The following is a 15,955-nucleotide window of genomic DNA, read 5'->3' as shown; positions in this document are numbered from 1 at the left end:
GAGAGACCGAGAGGGAGGAAGACGATGAAATACCCCAACAGTTATGTATGCAGCGTGACACTTTATGATTTCATTTATTTATGTTAAAGCCGAGCTGAAATGAAAAATGAATTTTTAACCATTTCAGATCACATCCCTGGTCATAGAGGGCACCTATTTAACAATGTATGCCAACAAAAATCACAAAAATCTTTGGTTTTTCACATCAAAATTCAACCATGTTGTCTCCATTCATATAAAATCTACAGTGTGCTTATGTCAGCTAGTACTATCAAACTTCAACAAATGTCAATCAATCTCCAACTGTCATTCGCCGGCAACTGTGCGGTGTAGTGCTGACACAGAGCTAACGTTAACTAGCTCACTCCCAGGACCAAATAGTGGTCCTCTCCCTTGTCTTCCTCCACCTCTGGCAGCTCGAGGGTAACGTTACACCTGCCTGCTCCGGTAACGGGGGATGAAGGGGTGGAGCAATCTAAATGGAGGCTAACGTTAGCGAGGCTAGCATACAACTCTTCGTTGTCAGACTCCATATTGGTTCGTTCTGACGCTAGTGACGCACCCACTTTTCAGCTGTCTAATCAAACTCCGCAAGCATTTTGTCCTGCTTCTCTAGCGGCCTGTTGTCCAATCAAATTCCTCCCCGTCTCTGGTCCCACCTATAATCTACGTTTCACTCTGAAATACGTCATGATATGGAAGTTAAATACTCTGGAATGCCATTTCAGCTTGGCTTTAAGCACTTTTAATTGCATTTTATGTTTTTATGTATGAATTGTGCTGCACAAAAAAGGTTTTGATTGACTGCTACATTTTTTGAGTGGTTTACCCAAAGGCCAGTAACATCAATTTAGGATTTTTTGGCTCTTGATGTGAAACTTATTTCTGAGGTTTTATGCTGAGGTTTGACTTTCATTTTCAGACTTTTGCTTTTTTATTTTCTGTTGATTGAGTTGATGTTTATACTGCTGTAAAGTGTGTGTGTGTGTGTGTGTGTGTGTGTTGTGTGTGTGTGTTCTACCTTGGCAGTACCATCAAAGGACCAGGACAGCAGTCTTGTGTCAGTGGGTGAGTTGGATAGCAGAGAGAAGCGTCTGATCTGCTCCTTGTGGCCCTGCAGTACCTTACACTCCCCCGAACGCCAACTCCACACCTACAGGGGGCAGCAAAGAGACAAATGCAGAAAGAAACTCTTTCAACCATTGATGGTTTACACTTTCTGTCCAAGTTGCAGAGTCAAAAATCATTGTATCAGCTAATCAATGATAACAAGATTGATATTTTACTATTTCTATTTAAAGGTATACTATGCAACTATATTAGGGCTGCCACGATTAGTCGACTAGTCGCAATGACATCGATGACCAAATTCGTCGCCGACATATTTGGTAATCGACGTCATCGCATGTTTTTTTTGTAGCTGAAAAAAACAAAAAAAACTTTTGTTTTGTTTCCCCGAAGTTGCTGCCGGGCGTCAAGTCAGCCAGAATGTAAAAGTATGTCATCTGCTTTAGGGCTTTCAAAATAAAACCCTTAAGCTGTGTTCACACCGAGATATTTATTTTTCGCTCTGTCGCTTTATTCAACCCTTTGGAATCGCTCTGTCGCTCTGTTTAAATCGCTCATCAACAGGCACACGAATTGACGGACATGTGGGGGCTCTAACGTTACGCAATGTCATGATGTTTGTCCACTACGAGCCACTGTAGATGTTTACAAGCTAAGCCTATCAGCGTGCTCCTAATGCGAGCTCCATACCGGTAGTACAGACTTCACTTCATGTCAGCTGTCAGCCTGTCAATGCGGTTTGTTGCCACATAATAAACCAGCGGTTTGTTCCAAGCCAGTGTGATCCTTGACTCGCTCTCACACGGCAGCCAATCAGCGTTGAACAGCGAGCGACTGATGCCAGCGTATTTTCGCTCGAGTTGGGATATTTCATCTGGGGGCGACGAGCGTATTTTCTCCCTATCGCTCTGTCTCTGTCGCTCGGACGCCCAGCGATTTTTCTCCCGGGCGAATATACGCTCAATCGCTCGTTTGCATTGACTTTGTATGTAAACTCGATGCCAGCGAAAAACTTTTAACTCATTGAGTGCCATGGACGGACATGTTCGTCATTTCAAATAGTAACGTAGAGTGCCAAGGACGGACATGTTCGTCAATTGCGTTTTTTGACGGTGGGGCGTCGATCAAAGCCTTCTGCCTCTCCTGTACAAATATTATAGCTATTGGAGGTCTATAACCTATTTTACAGAACCCTTAGGTGGCGACAGTGCTCTCCACATAACAGAAAGGCAAGGAAAAAACAAAGAAGAAGTCGTTATGGAAACGGAAATCGCATCGCATCCGTATGCATCGATATGCTGAAGCACGTTACTGCAGCTGTGCCTGCAGCAGCCAATCTGCTCCCACAATTGAGCCGCTCCGTGTCGGTTGCGACAGCACATCCGCACATCCACACCGTGGAGTTGTTATTATTCTCAACTGGAAGCATCGTTGCCGGTGACAAACACACGCGGAACGCTGTAAAAAAGCTGGATGTCGCGCACAGCAAACTCAGCAGAGAGCCACCACAGACAGGAGGAGGAGTGTGCAGTTGAGGCGAGGCGGGGCGGGGCGGGGCGGGGCGGGGGGGGGGGGGGGGGGCACGCAGAGCAGCACGCAACACCCAGACAGACCCAGGCAGCAGGACAGGATTGACAAACGCAAGCCAGAATATCCGATGCCCACCAGCAGCAAGCTTCAGAGTCAGTGATGTGCTTGAAATGTTTAATTTCACAAAAGGCCAATTATCTCAGCTTCTAGAAAAAAATTGCTGTTTTTGGATGAATCAAGCTATTTTCTCCGGCTCATAACTAAAGAACGGAAAATGGGATCAATAAACTTTTTTTTGCAGATGATAGAATAGAGTCTCATCGTTCTTTGTGCGTGTTCAGTGTTTACATAGTAATATCACACAATATTCTGTGGGCCTCGAGAAATCACTGAAAACGCTCTGAAACTCTGGCACTGGGAGCGTCCGTTCTCCAAAAGTGGCTGGCACTCAATGAGTTAATAGGTCGGTGTGAACGCAGCTTTATTGTAACATTGGCATTAATATTAATTTTGAGTAATGCTTTACAGCCACAGTTTCACTCGTAATCTTAACATCACAAGTATTTTGATACAAGGTTTGCTGCTTGGTTCATTGAAATGCCTTTTTCTCATCCAACATGCATGAATAAGTTATTTACTTTTGTTTAAATAATATTATTTTGAAAGTTTTAACCGGAAGTTTCCCAGCTCATCACGAAAATTGACTGGTGGAGATGCGCTCACGTTAACGAGACAGACGCACGCTTCTCCATAACGCACGCCCGATAAAACTAATTGAAAACGTGGCACTGGTTTGTTTACTGACTATACTGTCGTTGTCCCATAACGTTAGCCACAAGAAATGTGGAGAACGAATCACTTTATTGCTTCATGGTGATCAATATTAGCTGCAGCTAACGTTATGGTCACTGGTCAGTTTTCACTTTTTGGCAGAACACCGGACCTTGTAATCCGTGGATTTACGTTACTGTAACAGTGATCATGAAGCAGAATGGATTATACCGGACATGGAGGCCTATTGGAAATGAGCCTTGTTTCACAAGTCTGCTCGAACGAAGCACTAACCAATGCCATCTAACCACCGGAGATCTGAGGTAGGGACAACAGCTGCAGCTAACGTCACCTAATGGTCCCTTTCCTCACAAAAAGGTACAGGTAGCTACAGGTAGTGCTTTTTCCATGCAACAATGCAAACGAAACGTTATGTGTGAACAGCCCCATAAACAGCAGATTACCCCCTGCTCCGTCATTACCATAGTAATATATATTCGAAATTACGGTAACTGCTTAACATGTTCAATTCAGTTTATTTTATTTATTTATAGTGTAAATTGTGTGTTTGATGTGTGTTGATGTTTGTTTGATGTGTGTTGATGTTTGATGTAGCATAGTTTTTGGTCCCATTTCCATTCCACCTAGTAGTGCCCTAATTTTATTTTGCATTATTCATTCAATGAATAGTACATATTTCATTGCACTGTTTTCAATTTCAATATGTACTATTTTGCAGTTTTGCAATTTGCACTATATTACATTTATTACATGCAAGTACATTGATGCCAGAAATAAATATGCTGCTACATGCTCTAAACTTTAAAGTTCATTAAAAGATTATTTTTGATTGAATTATCATCTTAGGGCCTGTGTCCACCTGGCGTCTTTTCCTCAGGTCCAGCGTCTATTTTCAATTGTTTCCAATGGGAGGAGAGCGTATGCGAGCGCACACGGACGTGTAGAGAAAGTGCAGAGCGCCCAGCGTCTTTTTTCGGCGTTTTTGTGCGCCGACTCCCAGCGCTTCCAGCTGAAAATATTTTAACTTTTCAGAAAGACGCTGGTGTCGGCTGCTCCTTTTCTGGTAACTAATCATATGGAAAAACTATCGCAACAGAGACAGAACGGCTCAATTGTGGGAGCAGATCGGCTAGACACTTAATATTTCTGGTGAGTGTTGTGCTTACTGCTTTTAATAGCGTAGCCTACCTGTGTTGTTAGCTTGCTAGCTGTCAGCTATCAAGCTGAACTAACGTTACTTGCAGACTGCTTCCTTGTATATTGTGCGCTGGGATCAGCGTTCCCCAGCGCACTCCCAGCGTTTAACAGTCGGAAAAAGAAGCTAGGTGGACACACGCCCTAATTGTCTTTATTCTTAGTTGGCACATGCTTAAAACAACTTGAAGCTAAATTTAGAAGCTGATGATAGCTAAATCAGAGTGATTGAGTAATTGTGGGATAAGCTGAAATGTATGATCCGATTAGTCGACTAATCGTTAAAATAATCGGTGACTAGTCGACTATCAAAATAATCGTTTGTGGCAGCCCTAAACTATATCATTAAAAAACTTTTTTTAATCGTCGTAGAAAGGTTTCCCCTCAAAAACATAAATTTTAACACAAAACTAAATACATTGGCAGTGTGTTTGTGGCCAGACGCTACCCTCTGCCTGATTTAGGTGCCAGCCAGCCAATAGCATCGCTAAGATGTTCTGAGCTGATAGAGCTGAATAGATGTTCCCAGATCAGCTTTTGAGCTGATTGCAGCTCATTCCATGATGGTTTGAAGGTATGTGTGTGTTTATAGCACTAGGCATCTTGCGCGCTCGATTCCTACTCACTTCGCCCGCCCTGGGCCTGCAGCTCGCCGAGCTGGCCCTGCAGCTCACATACGCAACTCACCCACAGCTCTGCTGCTGCATCACTGATGACATCACTAACTGATGACATCACAATGATGTCACAATGTAATATGTATATGACATGATAGTGATGTCACAATTGCCCGAGTGTAACCAAAAACCACAATTGCTTGAGTGACATCACTGATGTCGTCATAGGCATTGTAACATCATCAGCCTATGACATTGCTCTTAAGACATCACTATGACATCATCAGTGTGACAAAAATGGACACAAACAGAACAGACAGAGATTGCCCACTTGCCCCTTTTATACTGTAGATCAGTGGTTCTCAAATGGGGGTCCGCGGACCCCCAGGGGTCCGTGGCACTTTGCCAGGGGGTCCGCGAAAAGTTTTCAGGTAAAAAAAAAAAAAAAAAAAAGTTTTTTTTTAAAATTATTATTATTTATTTATTTTAATTAAAAAAAAATGCTACATGTTACTTATTCCTTCTCAAACTACTTCCTACATGGTGCTAGTCTATCAACATATCTTGGCTGTCATTGATTGTGTTGCATAGTGGTTTTCTGTAGCCTACTGTTGACAAATTGTGATATTGCAAGTCGTTTGGACAAAACAAATGCGTCTGCTAAATGACGTAATGTAAATGTAATGTAATAAAAAAAAATATATAGATATATATTTTTTTTGCAAAATCTTCATAGTTCAACGAAAATAGTTTATGCTTTAAATCTAAAATGGTTCATGGAATACATTCTAATAACAAACCTATCAAATTAAGAGTCAAGCACGTTACTGTGGAAACAATTAAGCTTAGCCCAAAATCACAAATCAGAATGAGGGGGTCCCCGGTATATTTTTTATCTTGTAAGGGGTCCTTGGCTGAAAAACATTTGAGAACCTCTGCTGTAGATAACCACTGTGAAACTATCCGAAAATAACATTTTAAACATTGCGTTTGAAGGGTTTACCGGCACTCTCTCTCCACATAAACACAGCCTCGCCCACGCTCGACCACATACACACAGAACAAACCAAAACAATCTCCCATCATGGAAATACACACAGGGCGCAGCGTCTCTCAACATAAACACACTGCCACACTATGGGCCAGAAGTGATCGTTTTGAGGGGAAACTTTTGTATAATTAATTATATAATGTTTTTTTAATAGTTGCATAGTAAACCTTTAAGATTAGGGACAGGAAAAACTCTACTAAGGTTAATGCTAGGGTTAAATGTTTTGATTGGCTTTTTAGGTGAGAGATATGAATTATAGATTGTTAAGGATAGGATTGCAACTCACCAATGTGGACACATGCACACGCACAAACAGCCTGTGTTTATTTCTCTTTCTCTCTCATGTCTGTGAGACGTTACTGTTTCTTCAAATCGATTGTGGATGGCCACAAGATAGAAATGTGTTTGCAACACTTTATGATTTAATTTAGTTGTCTTTTTTACTACACAAAAGACGTGGAAATCGATCCAGCGTTTTAATGTCCTCTCCTTGCGCTCCTGTCTTTTTACTTTCAATTTCACGCTCCCTCTCTTAATGCACACTATAGGTCTCTGTGTGTGTGTGTGTGTGTGTGTGTGTGTCTCTCTCTCTCTGCCTCACTCACTCTCTATCTCTTTCTCACTCTCCCTTTCTCTCCCTGCCGAATCATGTCGCTTCCTCGCGGTCCGGGGACCCGGTGGTTGGGAACCACTGGTGCAGAGCAATGGAGCCTGCAGTGTAGCCTACAAGTTTTGTCATTTCTCAGGGTTTTTGAGAATGTAGAAATGCACCTAAAATTGTACAACATTTCTAATGGTAGGTCACCGATTCTTTGTGAGATTTTGTGCTTTTCTGTCTGAAACATATACTAATGCATCTCTCTGGACTTGCACATCCACCCTGGGTTCAGTAATAAGTAAAGTGAAAACTTGGTTATGCTACATTTTCAAAGCTTTATCATGCATGTTTGTCACTAATTTTGTTTTATGCAGCTTGAGTTTGGGGAAATAAGGAATTTTCCAAGGTGAATGCTAGAGATGCTGCGATCGAGATTTTTCAATTCCTATCCGATTTCGATATTTTAGCTCAAAACCGATCCGATTCCGATCAAATTTCGATACCCGATTCGATACCGATTTCGATCCAGCACATATTTAAGTCTCTCTATGCTGTCTGATAGCTAGCAGGCAACAAACATTTTTAGGGTTAGGTATGTATGTGTGTGCTTTGGTAATATAGTATGTAAACGATTTAGTTCATCTAATTCATTTGATGTAAAACTAAAACATAACAATCAAATTAGGGCTGGGCGAGATGGATGATTTAATATTCCATAGCTCTGACCTAAGCAAATCTGACATCACTATTGTGATATAATATTTTTTTTAGTAAAGTGTATCACTCAATAGTCAATACAAAAAATAATGGCTTTTATAGAACCGAAAGCCTAGCTGCTTAGTCTGCAGATAAAACATAAAAAATTACATTTAGACTCTTATTGGCATGACGGCAACATATAAGCGGTCTGAACATGGGGCCAGTTCTATAGTGAGGCATGGAAAGCCTCACTATACGCCATCATATCTGTGTCGTTTCACTTTTGACTGAAAAATGATGCCTGTAGTCTAGATTAAAGAAAATACATGTATGTGATGTTGACAATTATGTAGGCTATGTGCGCATTCGTTTTCCTTATAGATCATGAGTGCTCCGCAACTAGCTACGTTAGCTTGCATGTAACGTTTAGCGTTAGTTGATTTTGGAGACACAAACCCTGGACGTTTCATTTTGAGTAGGCTAATGCATGAGGTTCTCTATGGTTTACGCCAGCTCTGGGAGTATGAAATGCTTTAAATGCGGGGGTTTTGGTCACAACAAGCTTGTGGAGCGCTGCCCTGCAACTAGATAGCCTAACCAGCTAGCTAACGTTAGCCATCATCACAACAGCTAACGTTAACGCCAAAACAAATCCACTGCCTCATCCCCACGTTTGGTTTAGCGTAACGCCAGCTCAGACTTTCCCCTAATCTCAGAAACCTTGCGGGACATGTATTGCAAATTGCAATAGTGGTTGTTTTGTTATAATTTGAAACTGTCAAACTGGTGCGGACGCGTGATTTCGAATCGCACATAGGTTAAGGACGGGTGTGTCTGACGTTTTGGCCCTGGCCATCCTAGGCTCAACGCGGCCTCTGTGCTGCTGCTGCTGCTGCTGCTGCATGCTGGATAGAAATCCTGGAGCGGAGTCATGGAATGGAGTGCTTATATCGGAGCCTTGGATCGGTCATTTTCGCTGGAATCCGATCCGATCCGATCCATGTTTTTTGGCTGATATCGCGCCGATATCCGATCACATGATCGGATCGCAGCATCTCTAGATGCCATCCAAACCCGTGCAATCCGATGTTTTCTGGGGATACATACATTTGTACCCGTGTTGGCTTTTCAAGGGGACATGGGTTGGGAGCCTTGTTTGATCAAACAAAAAGGTGAAATGTTGAGATTATGGAACCGTCTATCTAATATATGAGAGAGTAGAGTTGCAAAACAAGTTTTTAACTGGGATAAAACACAACTATCCATGGTGTAATGATATGAATGCTGTTTTCAGGGAAGCTGACCAGCAATTTATTTTCAGTAGTGTTCACTATATTAAACATAGGCTATTTCTTGACTATTAAGAAAATTGGGCTAATGACATCTGGCTCAAACCAAAACTCAGAACATATATTCAAATTAAAAATATGTATAGTCCAGAACCTTACGTTACATTAGCTCTGGATAGATCCAGACGATCTCTATGTGCCCAGTTGAGAATGGGTACCCTCCCTCTGGCTATTGAGGTGGGCAGGTTAAATTCCATTGCTGAGGAGGAGAGACTTTGTACTGTATGTGAATTAGGGGTTGTGGAAGATTAATTTAATTTTTTGTTTCATCGTATGCTATACGAGGAACCAAGACTGCCTTTATTTCAGTTAATGCAAAATAAGAAACCTGAACTATTCTGGCCAGGAGATGATGTTAAGTTGGAATGGCTATTCAATTTCAGAGAGGAAGTCTTCAGCTTGGCCAGGTTTATTGGGAGAGCTTGGAAACTGAGAATGGAGAAGTTGTTTATCTGAATATATGACTCTGTCTTGTCTTGTTTATATTTGGTTGAACTTTTTGTAACTTGCTTGTTAAGTTGCTTGTATTGTTGAACTTGAATGATTTGTGTCTTGTAAGCCCATATGGGCTGGGCACCACGAATATGGTGCATGACACAGAAATAAAACTTATCTATCTATCTATCCACTACAGATTCTGCATTTTATAATAACAATATGCAGGTGGGAAAATCAGTACAGACAGGAGTTCAACTCAGGTCAAAGGACAAGGACAAGACAGGCAGAGCGAGGTCATCACATCAATCACTCCCTTCTGTGCATGCTCGCACCTTTCTTCTCTCTGAGCAGCGTCTGTCATTTCTCCAAAGGTTAGCATCCATCAGCGGCTAACATAAACACCAATAGAGCTCTTTATATTCACTCAGTGTCTGCACTTTCCCCTCGATATACATCTAAAACACACACTTCCATTTCCTGCTGAGAATATGTCAAACAGTGCGCATTTGAATAACTCATGAATAAGCAGTGGACGGCTGGTGAAACTGAATAGTGATGGCGTAGGCAGCAGGATGCGGAGCGAGGGGGCTGCGCTCTGGGACAGTGTTGTGGTGGACAGAGCTGTCGGCCAGAAGAAAAAAGATGAAGCAGAGGTGGAGGAGGAGGGGATGAGCGGGGGGGGGGGGGGGCGAGGAAGAGGTGAAGATTAGCGTGGGGTGGGGGTGGGGTTGAGGAAGAGGCGGAGATGAGCGTGGGGGGGGAGGAAGAGGTGGAGATGAGCGTGGGGGGGGAGGAAGAGGTGGAGATGAGCGTGGGGGGGGAGGAAGAGGTGGAGATGAGCGTGGGGGGGGTGAGGAAGAGGCGGAGATGAGCGTGGGGGGGAGGAAGAGGTGGAGATGAGAGTGGGGGGGGAGGAAGAGGTGGAGATGAGCATGGGGGGGGTGAGGAAGAGGCGGAGATGAGCGTGGGGGGGGTGAGGAAGAGGTGGAGATGAGCGTGGGGGGGGAAGAGGTGGAGATGAGTGTGGGGGGGGGGAGGAAGAGGTGGAGATGAGCGTGGGGGGGAGGAGGAAGAGGTGGAGATGAGCGTGGGGGGGGGAGGAAGAGGCAGAGATGAGCGTGGGGGGGAAGAGGTGGAGATGAGCGTGGGGGGGGGGAAGGGGTGGAGATGAGCGTGGGGGGGGAGGAAGAGGTGGAGATGAGCGTGGGGGGTGGGGGGTGAGGAAGGGGTGGAGATGAGCGTGGGGGGGGAGGAAGGGGTGGAGATGAGCGTGGGGGGGGAGGGGTGGAGATGAGCGTGGGATGAGCACGGCGGAGAGTTGTGAGGAGGGCTGGAAGGGGTGACGGAGCGGAATGGCCTCAAACGCACACATACACGCACACAAATACACACATTGTCAACACTAGAGCAGGAGGGAGATAAAGAGCCATCGAGTGGCGGAACAAAAGCAGAGTGAGGAGAGAAAGGAGGGAGAGGAGCAAAAAAAAAAAGAGGGGGATGAAAGATGGAGAGGTGAAGAGGCCGGAAGAAAAGCTGGCGGAGTGTAACAGGTAAGAGGAGGAGAGAGCAGAACACTGTGTGGATGAGCCATTCAGCAGAGCAGGCAGTTTTACTCAAGGTGAAGAATGGGGCCGACGGAAAAGAATAATCGATAGGGAAGAAAAATGTGAAGCAGGTTGGGTGGGGCAGGTGAATTAGGTGAGGAAAGGCAGCGGGGTTGAGGAATAGAGAGAGTGATGAATGGGGGAAGAGAGGGAGCGACATGAAGAGAAAAGACCAAGAGAGACATAGAGAAGGGAAAAGACAGAGATCCGCGAAAGCCTCTTACCCTTATGGTGGTGTCCTCGGAGGACGTGATGAGCGTCTGTCCGTCCCGACTGAACTGGCAGTGTAGCACCGTCTTGGTGTGTCCCAGCAGAGTGGCCAAGGGCGTCCCAGACGGCACCTCCAACACCTGGAGGGGGGGAGAAACACAGTCAGCATATGAACACCCAACTTCAATTCAATAGCGAGGAAGGATGGCGTGACAAAAGACAGAGGGTTAAGAGTGTGTTGGGCGTCCGGGTAGTGTAGTGGTAGATTCCCTGCCTACCAACACGAGGGTCGCAGGTTCGTATCCACGTGTTACCTCCAGCTTGGTCGGGTGTCCATACCATCGACATAAATAAAGGTCCATACAGGCACGATTGGCTGTGCCCACGCTGTGCCTGAGGGTGGGAAGCTGGATTGGGGATATGTGTCCTGGTCGCTGCACTAGCGCCTCCTCTGGTCGGTCGGGGCACCTGGTCGGGGTGGAAGGGAACTGGTGGGAATAGCGTGATCCTCCCACGTGCTAAGTCCTACTGGTGAAACTCCCCCTGTCAGGTGAAAAGAAGCGGCTGGCAGCTGTGCATGTGTCAGAGGAAGCATGGTGCTAGTCTCGGCTCTCCCCAGGTCGGCAGAGGGTGAAGCAGTGACCGGGGCAGCCAATAGGGCAGCATGGAGATAAATTGGCCAAGTATAATTAGGGAGAAAATGTGGGGGGAAATCAAAAAAATAATAAGCAGAAAAAGAGTGTGATCGCTGACTCGATGGTGATAAGCACATCAAAAGGAAAGTGGAGAAGAGGGTGGAAATAGTGAGCTCGCGGCGTGCGACTGATCAGTCCGGTCAAGACCGCAGGCGCCTAGCAGCGCGATGTGACCGCCTGCCAGACATTACCGGCAGAGACGGAGAACAAAACAGCTTTGATGCTCAAAACATTCAGCCGGGACAAAAAATGTCATCGTGTGATCTCCCTCGGGAATACGGCTTCTATAGAAAACCGCATTCTAATAAGCCATCGAGATGGGAAACTTTCACAGAATATTCAGTGCTGGTTTCAATCACATGGTCCCAGGGAAAGAGAGAGAAGATATGAGAAGACCCTGAGTGGCTAACTGAGTGGCTGCTCAAAGCCCGGGGACTTCCAGCGGTCCTTCAGGGGATTCCAGGGAGGTCTTCAGCAAAATGAGGAATAGCATCATTTTACTGTTATTTCACTCCCTTGACAAGAGAATGGGTAAGGACTATTTTGATTGTAGATGTCACTGCCCTCTCTCCCTTAGTTAAGAAATGCAAACATCTTTGCAGATTAAGTTCCTTAGGACAGCCTTATTAGCCTTATTAATCTGATTAAATGGAGGTCCCCACCTAATATGTTTGGGGCTCCTTCAGCCAAAAAAGTGTGTGCCCAGCCTAGACTAAGTAACTTTACCCAGTAGAGAGTTGAACAACAGGTTTGAACTGACCACTGAATTGAACCTTTTCTTGTCATCAATGACGAGTACAGAAAAAAGGCTAATTAAGGTCTTATGAAGTGAAACAATATGAATTACAACTGCAGTACAACTACACTGTCATGGCACTAAGCAAACCTGTCATTTTCTTAACTTAACCTCCTGATAGATCTATCATATCCTCTGATAATTAAAATGACTCAAATTAAGCCCAGCAATTGACTGGAAGGAACGAAGCAAACATCATAAATAGAGATGTCTGATATTATCGGCCCGCCGATATTAGCATAAAAGATTTATATCGGGAAAATATCAGTATCGGTTTTTATGCCAATAATGACACACAACTTTAACACGACATGCATACATCAAACTATTGAGCTACTTCTGCTCTCACTCAAAATGTAAAAATATAAGCGATGTGATGTATAGTTTTTGAGATATGAATGTTTGTTTGGAGTAGTTTTCCTATTTTGCACAGAATATGTTTACATTTGGAAAGCCTTGTTGCATTTATGAATGCATCCAGTGGGGCATCACAATAAAAGTAGGCATAATGTGTTAATTCCATGACAGGAGATATGTGATGTTATTACATGAAATTAGTTTTGGTGAAAAAAAGTCTGCATATATCGGCATATCGGATATCGGTAAAAAAGCCAACATCGGACATCCCTAATCATAAATACATTATTCTTGACAAAGGTTTAATGATTTGTATGAGCGCAAGAATGAACTGCAATTCAAAATCGGGGACAAACGCAAAAACCCTCTCTTAACACATTGAGTGCCACAGCGCTTCAGTAAAATTGTCTGCAGCCTGTGCCAGATTCACTTCCATTCAGTTGAAAACAGCTATAGAATTTTTTCTATTATGGCTATATTGACGGGGCTGGACTTTAATGAAACATTGAACACTCCTGCTTCTTCCAAAGAATTTTTTTTGTTTCTAGACAGTTCCATTATGAAATGGCAGCCTCTGAAAAAAGTGCACTTTCAAGGGTTTTCTGTCGTTTTTTTTTACTTTCCAAGATATAGTCACTTTTATGAATACCTTTTGCACTCTAATTTCGAGCACATTCACTGACTCTGGCTGGTGTTTTCTGATGTGGTGGCGTAGTGTGGTTTCTGTGCAGCCTGCGTGCCCCCCCCCCCCCCCCCTCTCCCCCCCCCCCCCCCCCCTCTCCACCTCTGAGCTGCGGGCTCCTCCCACACGCACAGAGTTTGTTTTCTCGACTCCGTTTTTGCCCCGACAGATCCCAGCGCGCATCAAGGAAATGATGCGCGCTGGCAAACGCGACTGAACGAAAAGGCTTGGCCGTTCGGCTTCAGATGCTGGCTTTCTGGCAGGAAATCATGTGGAGATAGATAGAAGCATAAGAGCTCAGTTGTGAGCGCGGATGCAGCCGAGCCCACTCTCCGCTGCAGACAGAGCAATCTGTACCGGCTCTGGCTGAAGCATGCATCGGTTTCCTCTTTGATCACGGCTTTCTCCGCTTTCTCTTGCACAAAGTAAAGGATCTGAGGTGGGTGGCGCAGCTTCCGTGACGATGTTTAAGGTGGCGCCGTGTGATCCCTTGAAGGGATTCATGCTCACTGGCTAGGTACGACCTTAAACAGCAGAATTATGGAATAATATGAATTATGATTTTAGGACGTCCACAGACGTCCTTGGCACTCCTCGTTACTTTTTTTTAGGACGTGCACAGACGTCCTTGGCACTCAATGTGTTAATAGATTGAACAAATACATAAAATACCCAGCGTACGTTGTCTTCAATCCAGCACTTTCAACATGGAAGAGAGAGAGGCCCATGGCACCTGGGATTTTACCAGGCACTAAAATATTGACATATCTGAGGTGAAGGTTGAAATGTCTGAGCAGAACAAGCCTCAGGGCATGCCACAGACCATGTTTGGGTTAGGGTCTGAGCAGAACAAGCCTCAGGGCACGCCACAGACCCTGTTTGGGTTAGGGTCTGAGCAGAACAAGCCTCAGGGCACGCCACAGACCATGTTTGGGTTAGGGTCTGAGCAGAACAAGCCTCAGGGCACGCCACAGACCATGTTTGGGTTAGGGTCTGAGCATAACAAGCCTCAGGGCACGCCACAGACCATGTTTGGGTTAGGGTCTGAGCATAACAAGCCTCAGGGCACGCCACAGACCATGTTTGGGTTAGGGTCTGAGCAGAACAAGCCTCAGGGCACGCCACAGACCCTGTTTGGGTTAGGGTCTGAGCAGAACAAGCCTCAGGGCACGCCACAGACCATGTTTGGGTTATGGTCTGAGCAGAACAAGCCTCAGGGCACGCCACAGACCCTGTTTGGGTTAGGGTCTGAGCAGAACAAGCCTCAGGGCACGCCACAGACCATGTTTGGGTTAGGGTCTGAACAGAACAAGCCTCAGGGCATGCCACAGACCCTGTTTGGGTTAGGGTCTGAGCAGAACAAGCCTCAGGGCACGCCACAGACCATGTTTGGGTTAGGGTCTGAGCAGAACAAGCCTCAGGGCACGCCACAGACCATGTTTGGGTTAGGGTCTGAACAGAACAAGCCTCGGGGCACGCCGGCCGTGCTCCTAGTTCTAGGAAGGTTCCTAGTAGAGGATGGGTCAAATGCAGAGGATGGATTTCCCCATGGGGATAAATAAAGGATAACTTAACCCTTTCAAAGTACATCACAAATGGTCCATTCTGCTGCGACTCGACAGCGCTGATTAATCTAGAACTTTACTTCCGGGAACTATTGCGAGGTAAAAAGAAATCTGGTCCACTGGAGTAAATGGAGATTATACTGTATCTATGGCTCTGGCCAGCAGCAAGGTCAACAGATGTATGATCCTGCTACCTGCCTAGCCGTCAGCCCTGCTGCCAGGTACAAAACACACACACACACACACACACACACACACAGACACACACAGCATTCTTCTCACACACGGTCTGTCCTCTCCTGTACTTCTTTCAACCAGTCAAAGGGTGTTCACATCACACGGGGAGTGCAAGTGGAGAACAGAGACAAAGTTGCTATGGCCGACACACAGGAGCTGTCCGTGGCAGTGACGGGGTTGCTGAAGCTGATGAATTCTGGGTCATTTCTTCCCTAGTAAACTAAGTGCGCAGAAGGCCAGAGGAGGGAAGAGGGAATGAATGCCTTCCCCTGCACTCACTGGCATCTCAAATACCTTGTACAATGTTATGGGCTCCCCCTGGTGTTAGCTGGGGGAACAATGACAGAAAGAGTTGTGTGGACTGCACATAAAATCAGTCTGCATCAGCTCGATTTGGTTCATAAAATATACAACACTGCATACATATTAACGAGTAGTGTGTATTCTGGTTTACAGGAAACCTGGATTGTGTT

The 15,955-nt window shown here is 45.1% G+C and overlaps 1 protein-coding gene across 1 annotated transcript in view; it reads right to left on the bottom strand.

The window, feature by feature from the left end:
* The window catches only part of apaf1 (apoptotic peptidase activating factor 1), a 129,868-nt gene that overhangs the window by 69,744 nt on the left and 44,169 nt on the right, over nucleotides 1-15,955 (bottom strand). The window contains exons 22-23 of the mRNA XM_083632314.1: nucleotides 11,165-11,290; nucleotides 1,022-1,153 (exon numbers count right to left, since the gene is read on the bottom strand). Of these exons, the coding sequence (XP_083488440.1) occupies nucleotides 1,022-1,153; nucleotides 11,165-11,290 (258 nt within the window). The remainder of the gene's footprint in view (nucleotides 1-1,021; nucleotides 1,154-11,164; nucleotides 11,291-15,955) is intronic.

This window comes from Poromitra crassiceps, assembly GCF_964638095.1.
Source record: "Poromitra crassiceps genome assembly, chromosome: 2".
Lineage (NCBI taxonomy): Eukaryota > Metazoa > Chordata > Actinopteri > Beryciformes > Melamphaidae > Poromitra > Poromitra crassiceps.
This window is presented reverse-complemented; position numbering and strand designations above follow the sequence as displayed.